Genomic DNA, 26,737 nt, shown 5'->3' with positions numbered 1-26,737 from the left:
ACATCTGAAGATAGGTCACTAAATCAGCTACAAAAAAAGAAATATAAATCCGAAAGTAAACAACATATCCTTCAATGATTAATCAAGCTCCCATAACATGACCCTTTTCCTAGAAATAAAAAAAACGAAGCCTCGACTACCAAGGGCGAACGCATCAAGGATGACGAACTAGTGTTGCAAACACTTACTGTCAGTTACAGTTCCACCTTTTTCCCAGACAAAGAAAGTTAATCCCTGCTCCTACTGCTGCTCCTTTTATGTGACTAAGCAACCAACTGCAGAGTAGACAATCTACTTTCTGTTTACACAGGAACACACTATTGCAATGTACATTCATGTTGATGTAATACGTGTTTTGAAGTGTGTTATTCGGTACGGAGATTATTTATGAATAAAACGCTCATCTGGACACAGTTTACTTTAAATTTCCCTTTTATAACACTGTTTCAAAGTGTTAGTGAGGATGTAGCCGGAGTTTTAACTTCATAGATGTGTGTGTAACATATATAGTTTGGCATATAATTCCCCTGTCAAAAGCAAACCTGCGTTTGGTTCTGGTGACACTGCTGTTTAATTAAAAGGGGAACAAAATATCTAAGAATGTTATCAGTATGCCAAGTCTGTTGTAACAATCTCTTGAGGTATCAAATTATAGTGTGCACCTGATTCTGATAAACTGAGCCCACATCACCTCAACAAGACTAAACAGGAAACTGGGTAAATTGCAGACTTTCTGCTGTCTACCCAGATGACAACTATACATTTCAGCTATATTTAACTACATGAACCTGTATTTAACCTTTAAAAGGTACCATCATACCTTTGATGAGGTAGGGGTGGTTGCAGCACTTTCTCAGCTCCATCATAGTGTTGACCAGATTGGGCACGTTTGACTGGCCAGCACCTTTAGCCAGGAAAGAGAAGTTTTTCTCCAGGATGGCGCGGTAGTATTTCTTCTGAATATTGGTGAGCTCAACCTCGATGATGGTTTCCTCTTTCGGAGCCAACTTCTTCTCCACATCCTCCTTCAACCGCCGCAGCATCATGGGCTTCAGGATTCCCTGAAGCTTCTGCACCTGTGGACGAGGAAGAGGAGGAGAAATACAGTCATGACTCTGAGTAAATGCTGTTGGAAACACTGCACAGCGGTGGAGTTACACATGTTGCGCTCTGACTGAAACTAAAACAGCAGTCTTATAGGTGTCATTACATGTTTTTTTATTTCTATCCCCAAGTGGAGAATAATTTATTGTATTCATTGACAGTATTCACTTAATTTTCCTTTGCATTTCCAGTCCAATTCTGGCAGACCCTATAGACATCCCTTGTTTAGTAGGTTTAAGCTTTTTCCATCAGTCCTCAGATTCACTTCACCTATATGCAGGACAAGACATTACAGAAATTAATTATTTAATAAATTATTTATTTTGATTTTATTTTATTGAGACCCTGAAGTTCTTTGTATTTTCATGTTTTTCTACGTCTTATATATTGTAGTTGTCCATCTCTTAAGTTGAGATAGAGGTCTGTGTGGATACTGCTGTCTGTATTGCAAATTGCCCAACGCGGACAATAAAGATTTCCTTAATCCTTGATCATGTTTCATCATATATGGAAATATGTAAGAATGCACACACCATACATAATGAAAATAATGTGCGAATGTTAGCTAGTGCCAAGTTTAACTAAACGGTAGTTGCCTGCAAAACATTTTAATTTGTATTTAAAATATTAAGAAATGCTTTAATGAAACACAATCATTTACACTTACTATAAATAACAGGGTGTTGACAAAAATATTGTTAACACCTTGTTATATATATTATCGATGGCTGGCTGTAGAGTTAATATCTAAAATATTTATGTTGTCGGTATTCACCTTATTTTGTTTCTGGTGCAGAAACACATTTCCCAGTTCATGAGTTCAATACAATTAAAAGCTAGGGTTGGTAATCCTGGAACAGCTAACAGAGCAGGCTACACTTAAAAAAATGCAACCTATCCCACACCCCCTCCAACAAGCCCTCTTGTCAAAGCTACGCCCTCAAAAAGCAAATGCATGCACAACTTTCTGTGACTCGCTCGCTTACGAGCACGGGCAGGCAGGTTGGTTAGTGACAGACAGGTACACAAGCTTATCATTTAATTCAGTCCAAATGAAATGATCGGGCGTGTTTAGTACAGTCCTGCTTTTTTTCTTTTCAGATAATCGTACCATATTGATGCTGTTGGAACGTGAGGAGGATTTCAACAAATAAGATACCAACCCTTCCTTTAAAGTCTTGGTTACAGCTGAGTTATTATTAGACCAACAGCAACTGTCCCCAACCAGCGGTTTTTACTACACTTACGAGCCCTCGTCATGTAATGATGAAGTACCTCTTAAACAGAACCAACAACTATAACTAATAAAAGGATTTAACATTCACAGTTGCACTTGAACCAAGAGTTTCTACTTGAGAACCCAGTTTTTAATATTTAAAAAAATAAAATAACTTCAAATCAAAGCTTTCAAGATTTTTCCCTGACCATCTCTCAGGTGCTGCGGGCTAAATATGAAATGTCAAACTACAACATGTAGCAGGAATGTTAAAAGCTTTTTTTCTTGTGTTCAGTTCTACAGTACATTGTCCAACAATGACAAGCATTATCCACCATATGTTAGGCAAGCGTGTGTGTTGTATAAAATGTCACTGTGGCCTAGTTAGATAAAGCCTCACTTCAAGGGCTCCATCTGTACCAATAAGACCTCAAAATCTGAACAACAACGTCTGCTGTTGTCTCTAAGCAACAATAATTTCACTGTCCTGTCAAATGATTCACAAATGCTAAATATGATGTGTGCTTTTCACAATTGTAACACCTTTAGTGTTTGAACATGTGTACCTCAAAGTGCAGTGTAGGTTCACTCTGAAATCTTATTTTTACCAATAACTCTACTGTAACTGTACCAATATTTCCACAAGATAGAAATGTTATATTTTCTATATCAGCAAGGTCACCTGCGATTCCGTTTTGAGGTCTCCAAACTCTTGCATGAAGGTGGTCTCAGAGGGGAAACGTGAAGGTTCCAGGAAGTGGAGCAGACTGAAGAGTTCCTCCACCGTGTTCTGGAGAGGAGTCCCTGTCAGCAGGGCCTTGTGCTCCTGAAAGAGGACAAGATGCATGAGAGGACGATGGTACAGTATTCACAATCAGTCTGATTTGACTAAACCATGAACAGTAGAGAAGTGATTTCAAGTCAAAATAGGTTGAATTATTTTCTAAACTTGTTCATCCCCCTAAGTTGATGGTTTATGTACCAGATTCATGAGCTTGAAGCCCTCCAGCAGCTTGCAGTTCTTGTTCTTGAGGCGGTGGGCCTCGTCGATGATAACACAGCGCCACTCTATGGCGTTGAGCTCGGGACAGCCTCCCAGGATCATCTCAAATGTGGTGATCAGAGCCTGGAACTTGTAGGCGCCCCTTATAACACGACCCTTAAGACAAAAAAGAGGAAAGAGATATAGGCATTAGGAAATTAGTTTCTAAAAGATTCCTGAAACAACTGTTCACATTTTTCAGTAATATGCTATGCTCACGAAATGTATCTGTAGAGGTGCACAATCAGTGTGTTCACACACAAAAGGAATTTGGTATGTAGCATATAACAGATTGTGTAGTTGTTACATAGGGAAATGCAGAGAAAAAAAGCTGTGAATACATGCAGTATTCATACAGTTCTCCTGCACACCCTTAGGCTACATCCAAACTCAAACGCATCAGTTCTGCTACATTTACCCCTGGAGTCCACATTAATCCAGAGGATCCAAACCCCTTTAAATGGAGACGCTGGGTTGTGTCAGTTTTAGTGTGGACAGGCAAAAAATTTGACTTTTGGAAACTATGTCAGTCATGAATCATACCAGTGGATAACAAATAGCGGATAACAAATAACAAGCATTGCTACCCGCGCTGTCTGGCAGTAACTGTTTGTTCTTCGTTTTCTTTCCAAGCAAATAAATCCCCCCTTTTACTTTTCACCGATGCTATTCCTCGTAAATTTTCAGGAAATAAGCAACCACTTAGAGTAGATAAACCTGCTTCCTGTTAAAACCGGCATGTGCATGCCCAGTGTTTGTGATCACTCATGTAATATACGTTTTAAGGCTCCTTAGTATGGATGAAGTTTATTACTGACACGATGCTAAAATGTTTCTCTGGTCAGAGATAATTTTTCATTATAAAACGCCATTTCAAATTGAAAACGTAGAGTGTGGACGTAGATTGGAGTCGATCTTCTGACCTGTGGACATTAGAAACTATATGACATATGAATTATATGTTGACATGAGAAGTATATGACTTTACAGCCTAATGCTTTCAAACACACGGCCTGCTTTATTTTTTTTAGATTGGACAGCCAATCTACAACACACCTCTGGGCTGAGAAGCAATCTGCTGCACAACCAGGACGTGCACCGCCGCTAGTGATTTTTTGTGCTGTTTGTTTATTTGTTAGTTTTTTTCTGTCTGGGGAGGCTTTTTCTCCACCACGCCTCTCCATTTGTATCTATTGCCTTGACAACATTCCTCAAGGGATACTCAGTTATCCAGTAACACCCTCCCACTGCCAGCCTGCCAGCAGACTGCTGTAGAGATGCCTGCCTCTCTCGATATGCCTGAGCAACATTGACAGAGAGCTCCCCTTGGGGGCTGCTGTGACATCACAGGCTGCCTGGGAGACAGCCTGGTGGCAGGTCGGCTCTGTTCTGCTCCCACTCGTCTTAATTCTTCCTACGGTTCGTTTGGATGCTAAGAGCTTTTAAGTGCCTGTTGTGACACATCACGTGGCCTGCCAAGCACTGAAAGTCTCCTCTCATGGCTCACTAGCTACCTACTGGTCTACTTATTGTTTGGCATGTGTGCTGCTCTGCATCTTGCTATATGCTACAGTATATTAATCCTACTAACTACACCGGAGATCTTTTGTATGGAGAAAAAAAATAGCCTGGGTCATCTCACTGCTCTCACTATCCTTCAGCTGCTGATCGCTTACCTCTTCCTACATGTGAGTTACTCTGTTAAACAGGTTACAACGTCTCAGTGGACTTTGTGTTGCACATCATAATTACGTTTCTGCATAGGTTTCGATATTGAAAAGTCATTCTTGTGCGCGTGCATTCTGTTTTGAAACATATCATTAGATTACTCACAGGACTTCGTTTTACTGACACAGTGCAGCTGCTTTCTAAAAAAGCACTGCGATTATTTATAATCAAAGTGAATCACTGAGTTTCAATCTGTTAAAACAGGGCTGTTGCTCTCTGCTTCGCTGTAAAAAGGCAACGATCAGGTATGTCAGGATGACCTAAAAGGCCTCCCTACGCTCTTGATTCAATGTGCATTAGATATGTGACGTGCACTGTACACTCAGCTGCGTATCCACAACAGCTGCTTGCTTCTTTCTTCTTCAAGCTTCTCTCAGACCAAAACAACTACTGGAGGAGATGAAACACATAGAATACGTACAGCAGTGCTTTCTATTGAAACGTGCAGCAATAATAGCTGCACTGCCATCACTACATCTCTGAGTCTACAGTGAATAAAATGTAGAAGTAAACAATATTATGAGATTGTGCCGATGTGCAGCGTCACTGCAGTAAACTGTATGAACAAGCAAACATTTCTTGTGTGCAGATGATGTTAGAAAAGCACTTTCTAGAGCCTACTGTTCTCCACTTTACACAGCACACTTGTGGTGCAGCTATAGTCATGCAAAACCAGAAAAGCTTCAAGTGGCAGATTATGATGCATATAGAATCCAAGATTGTTTTTTCTATTTCATTTTGATACTGATATGGACGAATAAATAAAATAGAATACATTATATAAGTCAAGAAATTAAGGTGTACAACAGGGGAAACATGTGAACAGTGAATTAAACATGTGAATTATACTGAAATTGGTTTAAAAAAGTGATTCTGTAACTTGATGCCGGAAAATGATTTTTTGTGTGACTAAGAAAGTTGCAAACAAAATGTCAAATGTGCTTGGTGCCCATTTACCTGTGTGTCCCTGAAATACATCTCGTACTGCTGCAGCATCTGTCTGCTGACCATGCTTCCATGGTAGACGATCACATTGAGGTTGGTCCAAGTGCGGAATTCACGCTCCCAGTTGGCGATGGTGGAGAGCGGGGCAATAATGAGGAAAGGCGTCTTGATGCCCACACGATAGATCTCCTCTAGGAACGTGATGGACTGGATAGTCTTTCCCAGGCCCATCTCATCTGCCAGGATGCAGTTCCGTCTGATGGGAGGAGAAAACAGAGGTTTAGAAGCAAAAATGTGTTGAATACAGCATAAAATAGCTGAGGTAAGAAATTTAGGAAAAGGTGATCAGCCATATACAAATCAATGACATCTGAGTGAAAATCAAAAGATTATATCCCTGGTGTAGAGATGCTGTATGAGGCTCTATATCTATTTATTACAAGAAATTCTGTTTCATGCAACAAATGCCCTGGTTCACAGTGCACAGGAAAATGTGTGTCGGGATAAAAGAGAGGTGGTGAAGATGAAGAAATGGAGGGAGAAAAAAGTGAGGGGAAACAAGGAAAATGCACAAAATCCCCATGATACTAAAAGAACAACAGAGGAGAAAACATCATCATCACCGATAATAACAGAGCATAAAGAGATGATATACAACATAATGGCAAATGCAACTGCCTCTGCTGCGTGGTGTGTGCCGGCAAACCATTTATTCAGCTGTCCAGTGGGTGGGGGTATTATGTCTTGATGCTAATTGCAACGTGCAGATATTCCCACTGGCCTCTTAAGCAGCTCTCTACTTTTGATGAATCTTTCTGCGTAGGCATACACAAAACTCCTGCATGCTCACACATAACAAAGCCAATTCCCAGGGTTAATGCAAGCACACTGACACCTTGTACTCCAGATGTACTGTGCAGTGTTTCTTTTGTGGTCGTGGGTGGGGGGGAAAGCAATTGTTGCTGCAGCAGTGTGCACCTTGACAGGAAATTTGACTCTCCTCGCAGGCCCAAGCAAATAATGGGAATACGGCCAAATCGCAGCATGATCCACGCACACATACTGCAGGAAAAGTGATTCATTATTCATCTGCCGTTCCGGTGCGCAAAGAAGATACCTCTTGTAATGCAATGTGCCCATGTAAAATCTCTGAATCAATAAATACACTGTCATATTCTATAAGCATGGGATCACTGAAGCATAAAAAAATATGTACAGAGATACTTAAGATTTTGCATGAGGTGTTAAAGTGTATAAATCCACCAGTTGTCAAATATGATAATTTGTGTTCATCCTACCTGGTTTATCTGCAAGAAAGATTTAATAGTCGACGCTTTTCATAAAATGAAACTGAATTAGCCTTATTTCAGTTCACATGTGTGCCAACCATTTCAGAAGTCTGTTAGGCAATCAACACCATCTTCAGAGCCAAGTTCACAACTTTTCAAAATGAAAGCTCTGTAATTCAAGTCGATATAAAGCATTACAGCAACAAAACATCATGATCTGTGTGATGCAAGTATATTTTGCATGTCTCCCCTTGTTCTCTGCAATTTGTTGATCATGTAAGGCTGTATTGGCAGAAAATTGGTATAAAAACAGCATTGATCAATAGCTAACCACAACACAATCTATATATTGTGTAATATGTCTGGTTCAGTCATAGGTCTTATGACTACAAAGTTACTGCATCATGTCCTGGTCAAGATCCGGGTTGTAGATACTGGTCAGATAACAAGCATACAGATTCTGCCCTGTGGCCCCCAGTGGGTGTGAAGGGCTGTATGTGTGTGAAGGTATGTATATACCGTACTTTTACTAACCTGTTGTACCAATTGAAGAGGAGCCAGTTGACTCCCTCGAGCTGGTAGTCCCTGAGGCTGTTGCCGTTCTTGTATGCCCTCGAGTGCTCCCTCTTCTTCCACAGATTGGCCGGGGGCCGCTCCTAAGTGACAAGTTTTAAGGAAGAGTTTAATGGCAGATTGGATGATTAATATACATTTATATTTTGGATGAGCACATAAGACATCAAAATACTCCACTCCTGACATAATGATAGAGCAGTAACATTCCCAGCGAATCTCACACCTTCTTAATTCAAGGACCTCCTAGGCCCAACTCCGTCAAATTCAAGGATCAACACCAAGGGGGCAGAGTTTAAGACCCAGATCAAAGGCAATTACTGTTACAATACTAAGAAGTTTTATAATGAAAACTAGCAGACTTAAAAGCTCAGAGACAACAATTTAAAAAAGCGTCACAGCGATGACAGACTATGAGCTCTGTTGCCTTCTCTAATGCAGCACAGTGAAAGAAAATTGAGCGAAAGAGACCGAGTGAGTCTACGAGTTGAATCGTGTGAGGCGGCAGGAGACACATAAAGACAGTGGCACAACTTCAAAAGAACCTCAATTTCAACTTTGCACTAAATATATAGGTTCAAGCAATTTCAATATTCAAACACTGTAAAGGCCTTTCCCTCAGATTGTCAATCTTTCAAGAACTTCACAGCCACATGGGAACTGCAAACGAGCTCATCATGCATTTTAAAATGTTCAAATAAGGAAAAACAGAGGAGACAGATGTGGATACATCATGCTCATGAAGTGATTGACAGCTGATGTTTGCATGTTTTCAAAAGCCGTTTTTTCAGACATTTTCAGACAGATGCACAATGGGGTCCAGACAAACAACAAAGTCATCAGGCAAAAGGGAGCACAGCAGGTAGAAGGCAGGACGTAACTTCAAATTTTCCACTGCAGAGATCTTTTTTTTGTTAGTGTGTTTTTTATGATTTTTGTTTTTTTTCACTTTTGCGTTTGTCATGTGTTAGAAACTCTATCAACCAACCAAACGCTTGCTGTGAATCCTCCGGAGAATCTCCTGCTGTATTCTCACATGGCCTCAATAGAACACGACCCAGAGTGGGCTCGCAGGAGAAACTCTGGAGATTCTCTGCAGTAACTGACTTTAACATTTGCGTTCTCATATACAGGCCATCTGGATAATTTCAGGAAAATCTTTGGAATTCAGTTTGTATATTTTAGTGTATCAATGTGTTTTAATGTTTGGCTAATGATGCCTATAATTTCACCGAGCTTATGTGGGTGGATGAGATGCTTACACATTCTAACCTACAGGAAAACTGTATAATTACACAAGAGCAGCTTTTATTTAAAGGGCAGCACACTTACTAGCACATCAAAATGGCAGCAACACTATGTGTATGTGTGTATACAGTAAAATAGCAATCACAGAAAAAGAAATTACAGTGATAGGGGATGTGTGGGCAAGACTTACCATCCTGCGTGAGTCTGGCTTGGCTGCCTGCAGCTGCTCAAACTCTTCAATCTTGCTCTGATCCACGTCGTCCTTTAGCTCCCAGGTGCTGTCCTCATAAGGCAGAGAGCACCACTTCACCAGGTAGTACACCACCTCCTGCAGGAGGCAGAGAAGATTTAACACTGGAAAAGACTAGAGCGAGGCCACGCTCTGCTTTTATAATATTAACAAAGGCTGCAGGGAAGCCCATTAGGATGGCCTTGGGCACTTGTGAGATACAAAGATATCAGTAGTGTCGAGGATATATTGAAAGGAGAAAAAAATGCTGCAAAAAATGTCAAACGTGTTCAGGCATGTAGACACAATAAACACATGCACGCCACTCAGATATGATTAGCAAATGAAAGAGGACTCGCTTTACCTCTCCTGTGTCTTTGTCCTCACAATACGACACCTCCAGCACTCTGTCTACCTCTACATAGTCGGGGTTATAGGGCTCCTCCTCCATCTGAGAGACAGAAAGAAAGACAAGGGGAAGAGAGACGGAGAGAATAAACCTAAGTGCCCACTCACCATCTGGGACGAGCATCAGCGCTGTATCAACTGAGTGAGTAAAGAGATTCAAATATATGCACACAGATGTGCCTGCCCACACAAACCTACTTAAAAAAAATATATTAAACATCCACATACACAATATTTATATCCATGTACACTAAACACACACATCCTAGAAGACATCGCATTGTGGAAACACACACCTGCTTCATACCTTTTGCCCAATATGTGTATACAATTTATGTCCACACACAAACACACAGCCTTACATTTGCGAAGAAGAGTGCCCTCTGTGCTTGTTTCATCTTGAAGCGTTTGATCTTCTGCTGAATCCTCTTGTCCTTCACCAGCTGCTGCTCTGTGGCCCACTCACAGTGTAGGTAGGAGCTACACACACACACACACACACACACACACGCACGCACACGCACACGCACGCACACAAACAATAAGACTACAATGAAAAACCATTAAATTTACCGCTATTTGGGGAAAACACAGATGTGATCACGTTGTCTTTTACAGATTTCAGACACATGACTCTTCGATCACATGTGGTTTATAACATTTTAAATGTGAAATTCATATCTCCATTCTTTTTATCATTAAGCTGAAAATGTATGAACGCAATCTTGCTGATGACAGATTATCTGTCATGTGAAAATAAATTATTTCTCTGCAAGGCTGAGGAAGTAAAACTACGGTTCATAAATCATAATTTCCAAAACTCTCAGACTGATAATTTGCTGTGGGGAGCAGCTAGATTTTTTTTTATAATATCCCTGAGTACATAGTCAAGAAATTAAATCACTGTTGCAAAATATGTTTCAAGGATGCCTGAGACTCTAGTGAGTTTATGTATTCACATAGTATAGTCCTTATTCAGGATCCTCAATATCGTTTCATTCAATCTATCACTAGTCATAGATGATCAAACAATGATCACTAAACCAAAAAGATAATATTTTTTGTAGAAGTTTAATCATATCTTTTTATTATGCTTCATAATGTAATTCATAAAAACATTGCTCACTTGAAAATGAACAACAGAGTCTACGACCGAACAATGAACTTACTAGTTTTTATATTTTACAAAAAACTCCTCCACTTCGACGACAACTCCTGGAGAGACCTACAGAGAGATTTAAGATAACAGAAAAACACTGAATTAGAGACAAACTTCAAACATGGTTCTTTTTTGACTTGGCTGATTTACACTATAGAAAGTTATTTCATTTAAAGACAAATCTTTAAACATAAAAAGTAAAAAAAATGCAGACAGTGTTACTTATAATGATAAATAATTCAAATCTCACTATCTTGCAAAGTAATTGTAATGGTAACCTTTATCATAATTGTGCAGCAATTTACTGCATCTCTTACAATCACTTAAAACCACAGAAAAGTAGAAGCAACAAATCGTTTTTACCTCCTTCTTAAGGACACGAGAAGACATTATTTTGTCGACAACAGCAGCATCTTCTTCACTGGGATTCTCCTACAGATCCAATAAACATGACACCTTTAATGTAATGTATGTCTCTCAAAGCAAACATAAGAAGGACACTTAATGCAAATACTATATACTAAAGTGCAAGGTATAAAAATATTGTGTGGTAATATAAATACATAATAAAAACTGAACAGTGTGCACATGATTGTGATTTACCTGTGGATTATACAGTTTTTCCATCGTAATCAATATGTAATGTTTGGTAAATTTGTGATTTTGGACAACACAAATATAACAGATGATGTAAAACCTATGATTGATTTACAAAACAGAAACCAGGGTGAAACTGTATTATTCTAGAAAAAGGTTTTGGCCATAGCTTTTCTTAATAATAGTCTCCTGCTAATTCCAATGCTGTTGCATGTAAATAATAAAAAATGGGCACTGAATATGTATCTTCTCTCTTTAATACTGCAGCAGTCCTGGTTTATATGTGACAATTCGGTAGTAAAAAGAACAGGCTGTGCTGCACTTCACTGTAGTCCTGCTCTTCATCTACAAAACCTGATCTTTTTCATGTTTATGCACATCATTGCCACCAACAAAATAATTTAAAATTTAGACTTATTCATCAGTGAAATTAATTTGGCTGCACTCTGCACTCTGGTGCAGTATTTGTCATGTAAAACTCAACTTAGAGCTATGTGCAAGTTGTAGGCAGGAATTCTTACGACAAAGAGTTGAAGAGCAGGCTCCTTGTTGCTTTTCTTGGCCTTGACTATAACCTTGACTTCCTCATCGGACAACCTGGCCTCCAGCTCCTCAGCGTACTTCTTCCTCTTCACCTGGCGATTAGATCTCCTCTTCTAGAAAAGAATTACAAGGAGGGAAAAGTTTCACTGTTTTATAAGTGAAATATAACAATTGTGATTTAATTGCTTACCAAACCTTGTTGGTCATGGAAAAAAATATTTTTTTTATTTCCAAACCCGACAATGGCCCTGATGAGGTTGCAACAGATAGCCTGGGAGAGATGTGGAGACTGCAGCGACTAATGAATGACCAATGATTATTTTCTACAGTAAACATTAGTGACTACTATTTATGTAGCACTATATACAGTACTGCACACACTTAACATGTTTAGATTTGTATCGATCACTCAATACCATCAGCGATGTGTCTGATCATTCTGCAGCAGGACAAAAACCTCAAACATAAACTCAGAGTCGTGAACAACCAACTGGAAACCTGACTAGAGTCCAGATGGTCTCAATCCCAGTGTCTTGATCTCAACATAACGGGGTCAGTCAGGGATCACATTAAGAAACTGAAACTAAATCAACACAAAAAATTGGGGCAGGTTCTCCAAGATGCTTGTAAAAAAACTACCTGACAGGTAAATTGCAAATCAGGGCACACTATACTGTGGAAACTCGAAACAAGGCCGGGTTTGAACAAAGATTTTGAAATGATATTCAGGTGTGGGTCAGGTGCAGTCACATTGACCGGGCGAGCCTATCTACACTGCAAATGTCTACATGTTTGCAGGGTAACACTAACTCAGTGCAGTTTACATTAACTTTGTTTAACTTACCTTAACTCTGGCTTTGGTTGGGTTCTGACACAAAAAACTGCTAAAACACCTAGTTGTAGGTCAGACTCGGTTGGTCTTCTCTCAGGCTCAGAGAGGTTCAGGCGGAAAAGGCGGCCCGAGCTGCACTCTTGCCCCAACGTGTACTTGAATGAATGGTGCTGTTTTAAAGGCAGATTTAAGCTTTTACTGTTTACTGCACTTTTTGAAGTTAATTGATGCAAAAAATATTCATGGGATTATTTTTTGCAGCATCTGCTTTTTAATTTTAGTGCAGAGAACTGTACTGATTAACAGTCTCCCTCAGTGTGCTTATTAACCAGTACTGTCTTCATCAAAGTCACAACTTTCTCTGTATAAACCACACACTAGACACTCTAGTTTCACTCTTCACATACTCATGCTATATTTTTTGGTAAAGGATGAAAAACCTAAACGACAAAAACATTTAGGAGTCACACTATCCCATATTGAAAATGGATAATATGTCATGAATAACCCATGAATGACCTGGTTAAATTTCAAAGTACCAAGTAAGAAATACAGCAAAACGCTTAGAAAAAGCAAAGTCAGAAAATCGTGTGTTTTAAAATCCTGCTTCTTCCTGTTCCTTCCTGTCAAGCCTTTGTAATTATCATATGCGTAGGCCGCTGTATCCTGCATCAATACATGAGCCCCTCCTAATGATAATATGTAGTTAATTAGGAATAAATGCCACTGAGCCAAAGTTAATTAGGTGTGGAGTATAATATCCCCATGGAGATACACCCTCTCCTCCCTAAACCTAAGCTGACCAGCAGCTGGAAAGTCGAACCTGCCATGCGCCATGACAATAGGCCTGAACCCCCCGAGGAGGCCATGCTTCTCTTCTAGCTGTCGGCCATACTACTTTGACTTCTTCCACGGTATCATCCTAAATGAGTCATCAACAGCCTGTTTTAATTAAGGCCAGGGGCGCCATTTACAGAGGGTAATTATATCATAGGCAGCGGTCCGGATAGGACGCAGAAAGGAGAGAGACGTGTTGGGACAAAGTCAAATCATTGCTCTGGATTTGATAAAACCACGTGATCATTTAATCTTATGTTATCAAAAATAAAATTAAAAAACAAAAAACCCAGCGGGAATGACGTTCCCTATCAAATGGATTTGTTAATGCTGAACATCTAATTTAGGCAGTTGTGGATGAAGTAATCAAACATTTTACTCAAGTAAAAGTAAAAATACCACATCAATTTTTTATATATATATATATATATATATATATATATATAGTTATATTTAGGTGTGTGCAGATGCAGATGAATGCTGCTCTGCTTTCAATTGGCTGCATCAGCACAGATACAAATTTGTACTTGAGATAGCCACTCACTGCGTGACCTCTGTATGAACCGCAGATGAACCACAGTCTATCCTCCCAGGCTCAAACTAAAGCTGTGCAGCCTTCCTCCAGGCGGGAACAGTCAGGCCGAGGACACCACTTCACTCACTGCCTTGTACCAGTGTTGTAACAGAGACAGTACCAACCTTTTCTTTTCAGCAGATATTTGGCACCATAAATGATAACAAGGATGTGGGAAGTTAAAGGATCAAAATTCCCAAATAAAATTGCCTCACGATCTAGGTTTCAAATATTGTTTGTTAAAATAAGATGATATGCCCTTCTAAGAATTACAGTCCCATTTACAATAATAGTCACTTGTACTGTGTGGTTATATGTTTGACAGTGAGTGTGTGCAGAGTGTATACTGGATCTTACAGAATCATCTTTAGAGGTGTGTCGAGTTGGAGGGTCATCGTCAGACTCCCCCTCTGAAGACTCTGGTTTTCGCTTTTTCTTCTTTCCAATCTTGATGACAATTTTCCTGAAGGAGAGAATAAGACAAGTGTCTTAACGACAAAACTCAGAAATACCCATTGAACACCTGCAAAGACAGTCTTTAGGAACGTTATGGAATTAATTCACTTTTTCTTTCAAAATGAAGGTATATTGAAGGGTTTATGAATTCCACATATCTTAAAATTCTTAAAGCATTATAAAAAATACAGCATTTTCAAACCAATATACTCTTATAAGGCCCACGAAATATTGGACAGCGTGTGTGTTGACTGTCAGTATTATGAGCAAGACAAAGCAATTCTGGCTGAACAGATCCCGGTGAAGTACAGAGGCTGAGAAAATGAATCATATTCTAAACTTTAAGTAACTTGAATAATCTTTCATTTCTGCTTTTCCTGGTTGGACTAAGAACTGCTTGGGTAGAATACTGTCTTAAATAGATTGTCCTATATCAAAGGATCGTAGCAGATGACTGATAATCACTATGTCATCACGGACGTCTTGCAGAAAAAATAAACTTCCAACACCATTTGGTCATTTGACTGTTGATTGCACTTATAAACTGTAGGTTGCGCCAGTTTGCAAAAGCAGAACAAGTTGAGTAGGTTTACTTCTGTGTTTTCTAACCCCAACACATGTACAACAGCAGGATTGTGGGTTATCCGCACAAGTAGGAGCTTGCTTACAATAGGAGCTGCTTGCATTTACTTTATAATTCAGTGCCTTGCTGAAGCTCCCAGCTACTCTGAAGATTCAGATCAACATTGATTTAGTGATAATTAGGTAAATAGTTTTTTTCCTCTTTAAACTACCATTGCGAGTTCGAGTGTTGAAATTCTCCCTATAACCTAATATAGAATTGCAGTATCAAGACAGACTGCAGGGATAATGTTATTAGGAGCTCAGATAGTAGCAAACTGCACAATGAACAGATGAAAGCTTCTTTTCGCCAGCGCTTCATACTCTTCCTCTCTATTCTCTCTTTCACACACAGTCACATGTTATTTCTGTGACCTTTCCCCATATGTTCTCTCACAACATATGCACACACTTCCTATCTTGCGCCTCTCCACATGTATTATCTCTTGGAAGCCACAGGCGCCAGATCTCTGGCTTGATCAGATGTTAATGGGAAAAAATAAAAACACTAGTCGTGCTAACATACGGACTCAAAACAACATCTTCCCCCTCTCTCTCTTTCCAACGTGCTTCTATAATGCAGCTACACTCACACATACACACGCACTCAGACACACAGGTGCATGAGCAGGTACATGTCTGTTGAGGAGGAGGATGTCCCTGTGGGCTTGTTCATACGAGATTACAATGACTCATACCAAACATGTGAACAAAGATTCCCATACTAGCAACACATTCTCATGTAAGTCAACCAATCATTTGCTAGACAGAGGTCAGATCTTCAGAAACAGAGTGGGTCAACCAGACAAGACGTCAACCAGCTGAAGTATCTGCTAGACGCAGACAGCAATATTCTGACTGATATTATTCTGACAGACAATATTTCCATGAAGATGTTAACATGACTTGCTGATAAAATATTCCATTAATTTTAACATATCACAAAGTGTAATTTGATTATGATTCTCATCAACATTACTTTCTTATAACCCTGTGGGTATGAATAAGGTTACTGTCGTCAAGAAGTCTGCAACTGACGTTTGTTGATGTTGCAGTTTACATTTTTTAGAAAGAAAAAAAAGCATTAACAAAGACAATAAATGATTAAATAATTACTGAGACATGAGTGAAAAGAACGGAGCTGTCAATAATAGTATCAGGAACACCTGACTTTTCCTGTCACAAGTTAAAATGTCTGAGATGTTGTTCCCTTTTTATCCTGTCTCTATCTTAATAATCGTCAGACAATGTGGAGATAAGAGAAAAAAACCACAACACAACATTCACTGTGTTTTGGGTGATACAGCACTATGTTATCAACACAACAAACTGTGAAAATATTCTTAACTTCAGCTTTGGTCGAACTTTAAGACCTCTCTTCTATTCTTGTCAGCTCAGTTCATTTTGGTGTTGAAAAGCTCTTCAATTAACTAGAGAGTTTCTCTGTGTCCAAACCAACACAAAAAAAATGACTTCCTTGGCTGAGGTAATTAACAGAATATGACTGATGCACAGGACCAGCAATATAAATACAAAACTAAAGGTTTTTGTAGTTTAAACACAAAGACAGATTTATGTTTGCTGAATGTTTAGACCTTTGGGTTTGACATTCTTTAAACAAGATAAGCTTGTCTAACTAACCTGACCAGTTGTCACAATAGCAACATCACCTTGAAAACAGAGATTTCAATGTAACAACAATGTAGTTTCCCTTAACAAAAAGGCCAAAGGAAAAAGCCCATACAGACTAATCTGTATTTGAGACATTCAGGACTCAAACACACACACACACGCCAATTGTATTATCCGACTGTAGAAAGTAGGAAACAGCAGGTTCCTCCAGCAGCCCTGTGCTGAGGGCTGTCCCTGCCCCCTCTGGATGATATTACATTTCACAAATCCTCTTAACAATGACACTTTACGGTTGCCACGCAACCTGCCCTGGGGAAGGCATTTGACAATGTGGGCGGTGATGTTCATGGTGACATCACTTCCTGTGAAAAACTACCCTGGTGCGTGTCCGTGGCACGATGAATGGCTGAGAAATATGCCAAGTCAGGGTGACATAGTGAAGGTGAAAAAAAAATAACAAGCTATGACACCCTGAAGATTAGACAGAGAGAAAAAAAGAGATAAAGCAGCTGAATGGGATAGAACACAACGTTCTTCCTGGACTAAATAAAAAGCTGGCTGAGATTCGGGCCTTGCTGAACAACAGTGTCACATCACCAGGCAGCAGCTCGGCAGCTAACACAAAGTAACAGGGATAAAGCATCTCTCTGATCCCCATATGGGAAAACCTGAACTGTGAAACAAGATACTTGTGGGCTCTGAAATCATCAGTTGAGCCAGAACAGACAGAGAATATTGATGGTGAGATGGCTCCTTGGCACTGCACGTAAGTAGGCATTTACTACAATGTGGTCTAGTTAAAGCTTAATATGAAGATAAGTATATCTTCCACCAGCACGCACACACACTCACAGCGAAATACACAAAGCCTGAGCCACATTTTAGTGACGGTTACAGCCTGTTCCACCCTGCTGTAGCCGGTACACGCAGGACCACCCAGGGGTTTGCAAACACCAACGCCAACACACACTTCCTGTGAATGGATAGCCTCCCCACAAGCTCAAATATATGAAGTTAAATGACAGGGAGCAAATGCAGACTTTCAAATCAAGCTCTCACTGAGAAGGAGAGGTATGAAAGCAGTCGGCTTTCAGGTTTCAGGGTCAAAGTCAAGACTCCCCGATGTACGTAAAGAGCTCAGAGGAGAGATTTTGCACAGGCAGTGTAAATGCCATAGAAATCATATCACTGGCCACTGGCCTTTATAAGTGACAAACAGTCTGGTCAAGCTGATAAGTTGATTTTCCCTAAATCTAATACAGAAAAACTGGCAAAGAAGACAAAAGCATTTGCTTCACAAGAAGACAGCTGTATACTGTATGATGAATTGAAAATGAAATTAAGTTTGATTTCAAGAAGTCTGTTTCATTTATTTCAACACAGTTCACTTCAATCATAACATCACACCTGCACCGTGTATTTAGAACTGCTGGTCAAAGTAACATATGAAACATGACTCAAGAAGAGTCAATATAAAAACAGTTAAGTTGCAACATTTTCAGGGCTCAAAGGTTCCGTGATAAATTTTGACAAAGAAATGCAGGTTTTATGTTTTGTTACCTCACTGAACATGTCTCATTCTGTTCCATTTAGATCCTTCACAACAGGCCAGTTATTTTAAGAGAAATAGCATACTTTATTTGTAGGTTTAATATATATAATTTTCTGTTTATGTATTACATACCACATTTAAAGTATTTACTCAATGATGTTGATACAGACAAAATGATTGTATCAATATAATTTCCATTCTATATCACAGTAAATATTATCTTTCAGCTCTGACTCCCCCAGATACCTTTATCCTACGAGAAACTGATCATCTCTAATTTCATAACTGCGTAATCTTATAATGCACAGTTTCATATTTGTACATCATCTTGACCATATGTGCTGCTCTTAACGTTTGCTACTGATGGAGGGCAAAGTGATTATTTTTCTTGCCACCATGATTTAAAGTGGCTATCCTTTCAGCATAATCTTGCATCTCTAATTAGACTACAGCTGCCCCTGATCTGACACAACAGATTGATCCCTGATGATAGGATACCACAAGCTCTTTCCTCAGAGTGACAGGCTACTTGCTGTTGGAGGCTGACTTAGCTTCCATTCTCCGATTGTGCCAAATAACCTCCATGCCTTGTCCCCCAAGTGTTGTCCTGCCCTACTTGGCATGCCACCACTGGGAGACAATGTGTGAGGGTTTGATTTTAATAGCATAAAGATATGAAGGTGCAATGCAGGCCAAGAAGGCAATGTAATGCTTCGGCATCTCAGAGGGGCCTTCATCAAATTTAAGTTGGTCTACCTCAGGAATAATGATGGTGTGAGACTGAGTCATACTCAAAACCGGTGCATTTCTCATCCTGAGGGGATTATTCAAACAGCAGCGCTGGTCCTCGTCAGGAAATACCCATTCTTATGAATGGAAGGCTATAATCTCTGCCACACAGCACACGACTGGAAACTGGAGTAACAGCACCATCAAGGCCCCTCTCAAAGACATGTGCAGCAGTGTACACATGGGCACACAGGGGATTTCTGCTTTATTCAGCAAACATTTTAAAAATGAGTTACACATACAGGATGACTTGCATGACTTTCAACACAAAGGCATACAACACAACATGTTTATACACTGCATCACACAGTCACACATCAGAACATGCACACGTACACACCCTGCAAGGGATTAACTAGCAAAACATTCACTTAAAAACAGCTTTAGCTTTTCCTAATGAAAAAGTGGGGGAAAAGAGATTAGACTGCTAGCAGGCAAGCAGTGAAATATGAACAGCTATATGCTGCAGCATATACGCGAGACCAAAACCTCCATTTTCTATCATGTAATTGATCTCACGAGCACCATTTTGTTTGATATTTTGCAGCTACCCTGCTGCTTTGTACTATCAGCATATTTAGAACATGCCTCATCGCAGGAAACATCAGATGCACAGCTATGAGCAAGCTGCAGGACCCAAATTCATATTAGGAGAAAAAAAATAAAAAAGGAGGAGGGGGGATGGAGAAACAAAAAAAACGGAATGAGCGGCTGGGTGCTTTCATCTGGTGATTATATGAGGTTATTTTTCATCAGGTAGGGTGTCTAAAAAAAGCAAATTCCAGCCTGGAGAGAGGTGCGATAGAGCAAGCCTGGCCTAAATAACCCTGGTCTCAGCAAGGGACAGATTGTGTTGCTAAATATTTTTATTCACAATAACTTATATCTTTGTTTCCTAATATGATCCATTCAAAGGCCTGGGATATAGCAAAAAACACACAGATCTCATTCAAAAGGGCAATATAATAATATGCTAAATGATGAGTTTTGTATATGACACATATGTGAGTAATTTTTCACCAGATGATTCCCCGGGCTATTTGCCCTTCAAGCAGCAATGAGCAGGAGCTTCCACGTGTTATTTGTCTAAAGTCTATTAGATTAGTTCATTATGTTCAAGCTTTGGTAACTTTTAGCAGAAATTTACTTTTTATTAACAATTTAATAATGTAATGATAGCGGATGTTATTAACACTAATTCAAAGAGTTTTCTATAATTCTACAATGGTAACATTTTATAAAAAAGTACCATGCTTTTCTTTGTTGAATTTCCCTAAAAAGCACCCAGATTGCTTGATATCAAAGCACTTTTATTGCCAAGAAAATATATTTTTTGATATTTATCATGTTAGTGCACCTGTCACAGCGCCTGGTGTATCCATATTTGAATCAGCTGTCTTCATTTATGTTCCTCATCAGTTCAACAGATTTCTCATATGATGATATGATCCCTAACTTACTCGGTGAGCAGCTGGTAGAGTAACCTAGCAAAGCAATCCAGAAGGCACTTATTAGCAATTACATTGGGTTAGAAGAAAGCCAGTAGTAGTCACAGAGAAACTGAGCCTTAAGTACACAGGCAATCCAAAAACTTGTTTTTATCTCAGGCCCCATTTTCTGCTTAAAAGCAGTCAGATGCAATGGGAGTGTGAACATATACACTGAATCCACACACAACCTCAGGCTTTCTGAACACAAACCCCAAACACCCCCTTTACAGAGCGGAGGCTGGAGTAATGACTTTAGCGGAAGATTAGTACCTCTGCAGCTGAGATGCATTAATATTTTATGGGGAGATCCTGGGTGGTGCAGGCATATGAACAGGACTCTCCTCACGTATGCATCCCTCACTAGAGCGTCTTGTCATTATGTACGCAGGCCATCTCCATTACCCCACATTAGCAACAGAACAGCTATCCCTCATGGTAGCTCAGTGTGTGCAGACACACATTTCTGCTCCATAAAAGCAGGTGAGCAAATAACAGGACTCACTGCGTTTGGTGGATCAAGCCAAATACAGTAGAGGAAAGCAGACCCCAATTGATTCCCAGCACTCACTGATGCTACAACCACACTACTACGTTTTCATTTGAAAACACATCAACTCTGCTATGGATTCGCCTGGTGTCCACACTACCCCGGAGTTTTAGAGCCGCAAAAAAAAAAGTTTAGAAATGCTGCTGGTTTTATTTTTAAAACTCTACGGCAGCGTTTAAGTCTGGACAGACAGAAACAAAAATGTTTGGAGATGATGACGTGGACTCGCACAACTCTTTGCTGATTGGGTCTTTTCGGTCATAACGTAGCATTCATTGATTCATCAGGCTGTAATCACTTTGACCCCTTCTGGGAGAAAACAAGCTATATTAGAGTAATCTGCATAATTCCAGCAAATGCCCAGTGTACTTGAGTTGTCTTGTGATACGTGTTTTCAGGCATGTTTTTTTAGACACTTGTGTGGATAGAGCTCATTTTAGTTTGAAACACCCGTTTTCTAAATAAAACGTAGTAGTATGGATGTAGCCTGATTGTCTCCACTCCCAGACGTCACCCAATACTGAGTGCCCTGAGCCTGTGACTGATCATGTTCTGACTCCTCATGATTCACAGGCAACACCTGTCTGACTGCCCAGGAGAAAATGTGTCACTGTCCTTCAAGGAACACAATAGTTAAGTGGTTGTATTACTGTAATTTATTATCACTTGTGATTTACAGCACAACTTCATAAAAAGGGAATAGTCATTCCAGTCCTGGAACAATATTTTTTCCACTTCATCACAATCATCAAGAATAAAATGTATGTTGCTTATTCAGAACTAAAGCTTCATCACCAAGTAAAGCTCTTCAGAAAAATCCTCGTCTCCTCTTTTTTTGTGCAGAAAGGCAAAAGCTCGATTAACGTGAGCAGCTACGAAACTTCACACCTCGGTGAAATATTCACACACTCCCACAAGCCTCTTGTCATATAGAGACAGAACTATACCTCAATGCCGAATTTGTGCAGAGGGCCTGTGTATCTGAACTTCTTTTCTCAATTAAAACAAAGGATGAACATTGAGAATGCGCTACAACAAGGATGACTATGACCACATCTTCAAAGACGAAATTAAAGATTCTGCATGGCACAGATGTAACCAGCATTGCACCATTCAGGCAAGGCGTGCGTGACAATCTTATTTGCCCTGATAACTTTTTACAAAATCGTGCATATGTGTTGTGACTGACACAATTTGGACTGCGTCTGAGGCTCGTTCAAGATGTGCAAAAACCATCTATGGGGGCATTCCCTGTTTTGTGCAAGGCAGTGCACTAAAGCATTGCTCATTATTGAAAATTTAAGTTAGTAATGAAGGTCTTAACCGAAAAATGAAAATTCACCCATTATCTACTCACCACTGTGCCAATGGAAGGGTGGGTGAAGTGTTTTGAAAACAAGGTAAAATGAACAAAGACAACAGCTTGGGAAAAAAGCCTGAATAGAATTTTCTGTAAAGTAGTGACATTTTGTCAAATGACCAGACTTAAATAGTTCGATGTTCTACAATGGCTGGAATGCATAATGTAATGAGAGCTATAAAACAGTGTATCAGGCAACGTAAGCTGGCTAGTTTGCATACATTCTGATCCGATGCTTTTTCTGGATGTAGGCCAAGCATGGTTACACTGAAAAAAATGGGTTACAGAACTCATTACCTCATAACAACAAGGACTGTTATCAGTGACACTTTTGAATGAAAGACTGCGGACAACTTGGCTACTGCCCCTCCTGTCTAACAAGTCTTAGACTGCATTTAATTTAAGGCTAATGGTTTTATCAACTCTGTCATCACAGATGTAAGGTGGTTAGGAGGAAAAAGGTGTGCATTGATATACCACCCCACATGAATACAGCTTTGATCTCAAGACTACCTAAACCCAACAAAGACCCACCCTCTGTCCTAGATATCGCCCCATATCACTCATTAACACAGACATGAAAATCCACTCATTAACATGGATATGAAAACCATCAGCAAAGCACTAACTGCAAGGATCAAACAGGCTTCATTAAAAGCATGCCATAATCGACTAACACAGGACACTTGTTCAACCTGATGCATATTGCCCAACAAAAAAAAAAAACATCAATGCAAGAGTCACCTCTCTAGATGCAGAAAAACATTCGACAAAAGAAAATGGACATTTTATTCACCATAATGACAAAAAGTGGGCTTGGGAGAATCATTCATTCGCTGGATAAAAACACTTAACTAATCACCTATGGCTACAGTTATAACAGTATCACTGCTCAACGCTTCACACTACAACAGGGGGCCAGAGAAGCATGCCCACTCTCTCCCTCTGGCTTTGCAATCCTCATAGAGCTAGTAGCTACTGCTATCCAACAGAATGACAGCATCAGTGGAATTTCAACCTTGAACTCAAGCCATAAAATCTGTCTCTATGCAGATGATATGTTACTATGTACAAAAAAACAATCAAAGTCATTCCAACAAGCATTCAAACTCATCAATTCATTTGACATTTCAGACTACACAATTACCTGGACAAAATCAATTATTCTTCCCTTCCATTAAGCTATGTGGAATAACGTTGTCCAGAGCCAAATCCCACAACTCCTCACCACTGGCAACATCCGGTGCTTTGGAATTAATATCTCCCCCTTAAGCTGGCAGAGCTGTTTCAGCTCAATTTCATTTCAATATTAAAAACAATATAAGAAAACTCCGAAGGAACCTCCCTCTTTACCTTAAGGCAAGCATCTCCACAGTAAAAATTTAAATATTCTCCCCAAAATTAATGATCTTTTTGCGATTATTCCCACCCATTACTTTTCAGCAAACCAACCCCAATACATTATAAAACATATCTGCAAAAACCAATATCAAAACCCATGTTTTGATACAGAACAACCTGAATGTAGAGACATCAGCATTAAAGACGTACCCTCCGTAAGTGAAACTATAAACATCCCTGTTATAAAACCCCAGTCATTTCAACAACTCTGGTAGGAAGATGAAGATAAATACATGACAAACTTCCATACGAGAACTTGCTAACACAACCCAATCTGGTCAAATCTAGACTTTCTGGTCAGGAACAGATCCAAAGGGATGATGGCATTGGTGGAGATCGGTGGGAACATTTCTGGGTTTTATTAAAACACCAACATTTGGAACAGTAAAGAGAAGAACACTCAATAACACGTTGGACTTGATTTCACTTAAAACAGCGTAAACAAACAAACAAAAAAGAATAGGAAAGAGGTGAGGGTGTGTGCGTGTGTTTCCCACAGTCTCAGGATCCAGAGTTCAATCCGTATATTTACAAAGTCTGTTTCAGTCTCCCCCACAAACCCAACATAGTTCAGTTCAAACAACGAAAAACAGATACAACAGAAATAAGCTGTTCCGGGTTTTTCCGCGGATCTTCATAAGCCCACCACTCAGGAAAGTAAACAGTAAGAGAAAGCGTCTGTGTCGCTTCAATAACAACAGCGTTCCTATATACAATTTATACAGGGTTTTGGTTCGAGAATCGTTACAGCCTCATAATACCACAGACACCTTTATGTCAGATGGTATTGTCCCCTCGTTTGTCACTTCTGGGAGACCATTACTCACATCATAATTTCTGGTCTGGATTGTGCAATTCTACCATCACCAAAGATCTGCTTACTGGGAGATCTAGCAATTTGTACCCACAAAACCATTACTCAAATTTTGTTTCAGTCACTCTTGCTATCATATTAAAAGCATTCTTATTAATTGGAAAACTAGACACAAATTTAGTACTCAGACTCAATTAATTACAGAACACATATTTTATATATTTAAATCTGGGAACCCATTATTTCCTTTCTAACCCCGCCTGTGAGCTATCCCCAGTCCTAGATATTCACATATTCATGCACATAGATACACACAAATATTATAACATCTTATTTGACCTCCATTTCCATATTGAGGCACAAATATAGCCCCCCACTATTCTCCATTGACTCTGAATCAAAGTCTGTGTAACCATCAATGTTTGTCCAATTAACTATCAAATCCGTAAAGAGGAAATGTATATGCTTCTGTTGATTATTCCATCTAGTCAGTATATTTGCCTATTTTATTTTCTTGTCATGTCATTCCATTTGTCCTTTCATCCGTCCATCTGCTTGGTCTTGTCATGTCACTCTAAATCCATTTATGCTTTATCCTGATGTTATGGAAGGTGGGTGGGCATGTGCAGAGCACTATACAATTATTATTATTTTAAATTTCTTTGGTTTGTGCCCCTGTCACTGTTCAATGCCACTTACTGTACTGTGGGTATCTATGTATGTACTGTATATATTTACGATGTGTATAAACTATATTTAAAAAGATTATCAATTGGAAATGTAATTTCGTGATCGAAACTGAGCTTAACCACTGATACCACCACATAAACAATCCTTTCGCTCACCAAACAGTGAGAGGCCCGACCTGCAATGAGTATCACGTGGCAAGTACATCTAACTTGAGCTGAAAAGCTACTGAGACCATATCACCATGACTGATATCTCCAGCATCTCACTATTCTCCAGAACATCAGCACTGCCACAACTTTCTCATTATCACTCAATCACACAGACGCACAACAAGCAAAATCCATTATCTACAACAGCTTTTCTCCCTCGGTCTATCTCATCTAATTATTAATCAACGCAGCTGCCAGCCAGTTATTATTGTTGACCATTGTCAGTCTCTCGTGCTAGGTCTAAATAATACAGGCCTTCTCAGTGATGTTTTGTTGTTTGTTTTTTCCAGTAGCACAATCTATCATTCCCCTTTTCCTCCATGCCTTGGTCCTCACATTAACACCAGCTGATATTTCAATAGCTTGTGCTGGGTGTGGCTTAAAGCACACAGTGCGTATAGCAGTTAAACAGGGGGATGGGAGGCGGATTACAGTATCTATACATCAGCACTACTTGCCTGAATATACTAGGCAGTACTGTCTCACACGTAAATGCAGCCTTTGTTTGCTCCTCCTATGTCTATGCTGATGACTGAGCCTGGTTTATTGTTATCGCATGCAGTAAATTCTATTGAACTTTGAGCTTCCATCTCAGCAACCAGAGGCAGAAAATGCACACGTAAAACTGCAACAGCAAAATCAACCAGTAAAATACACCATTGCTTCTATATTACTTAGAGAATATGTAACATTGTATGTTACTAGAAAAACGCCCATGTACTATTTGAAGGGAAGTCCAAGGCAGGCATAGAGATCAGGTATTGGTAATATACACAAACAAAAATGTATTCACTGTTTAATATAAGCATCTGCCAAACAATATTATCTTAACTACCAAGTTATTGAGCTAAG

General features: G+C 39.5%; 1 protein-coding gene across 8 annotated transcripts in view; it reads right to left on the bottom strand.

Moving 5' to 3' along the window:
• Window positions 1-26,737, bottom strand: part of chd9 (chromodomain helicase DNA binding protein 9) — a 74,184-nt gene that overhangs the window by 19,879 nt on the left and 27,568 nt on the right. For all 8 annotated transcript variants that reach the window (XM_035154682.2, XM_035154674.2, XM_035154698.2 and 5 more), the window contains 12 exons: window positions 14,682-14,787; window positions 12,060-12,194; window positions 11,305-11,373; window positions 10,952-11,007; window positions 10,145-10,262; window positions 9,739-9,825; window positions 9,336-9,473; window positions 7,859-7,980; window positions 6,048-6,291; window positions 3,303-3,479; window positions 3,003-3,146; window positions 821-1,076 (listed from right to left, as the gene is read on the bottom strand). In XM_035154682.2, the coding sequence (XP_035010573.2) occupies window positions 821-1,076; window positions 3,003-3,146; window positions 3,303-3,479; window positions 6,048-6,291; window positions 7,859-7,980; window positions 9,336-9,473; window positions 9,739-9,825; window positions 10,145-10,262; window positions 10,952-11,007; window positions 11,305-11,373; window positions 12,060-12,194; window positions 14,682-14,787 (1,652 nt within the window). The remainder of the gene's footprint in view (window positions 1-820; window positions 1,077-3,002; window positions 3,147-3,302; window positions 3,480-6,047; window positions 6,292-7,858; window positions 7,981-9,335; window positions 9,474-9,738; window positions 9,826-10,144; window positions 10,263-10,951; window positions 11,008-11,304; window positions 11,374-12,059; window positions 12,195-14,681; window positions 14,788-26,737) is intronic.

The sequence above is a fragment of the Hippoglossus stenolepis genome, chromosome 1 (genome assembly GCF_022539355.2).
Source record: "Hippoglossus stenolepis isolate QCI-W04-F060 chromosome 1, HSTE1.2, whole genome shotgun sequence".
NCBI classification, from domain to species: domain Eukaryota; kingdom Metazoa; phylum Chordata; class Actinopteri; order Pleuronectiformes; family Pleuronectidae; genus Hippoglossus; species Hippoglossus stenolepis.
Note: the sequence above shows the minus strand (reverse complement) of the source record. Positions and strands in the feature narration are given on the sequence as shown.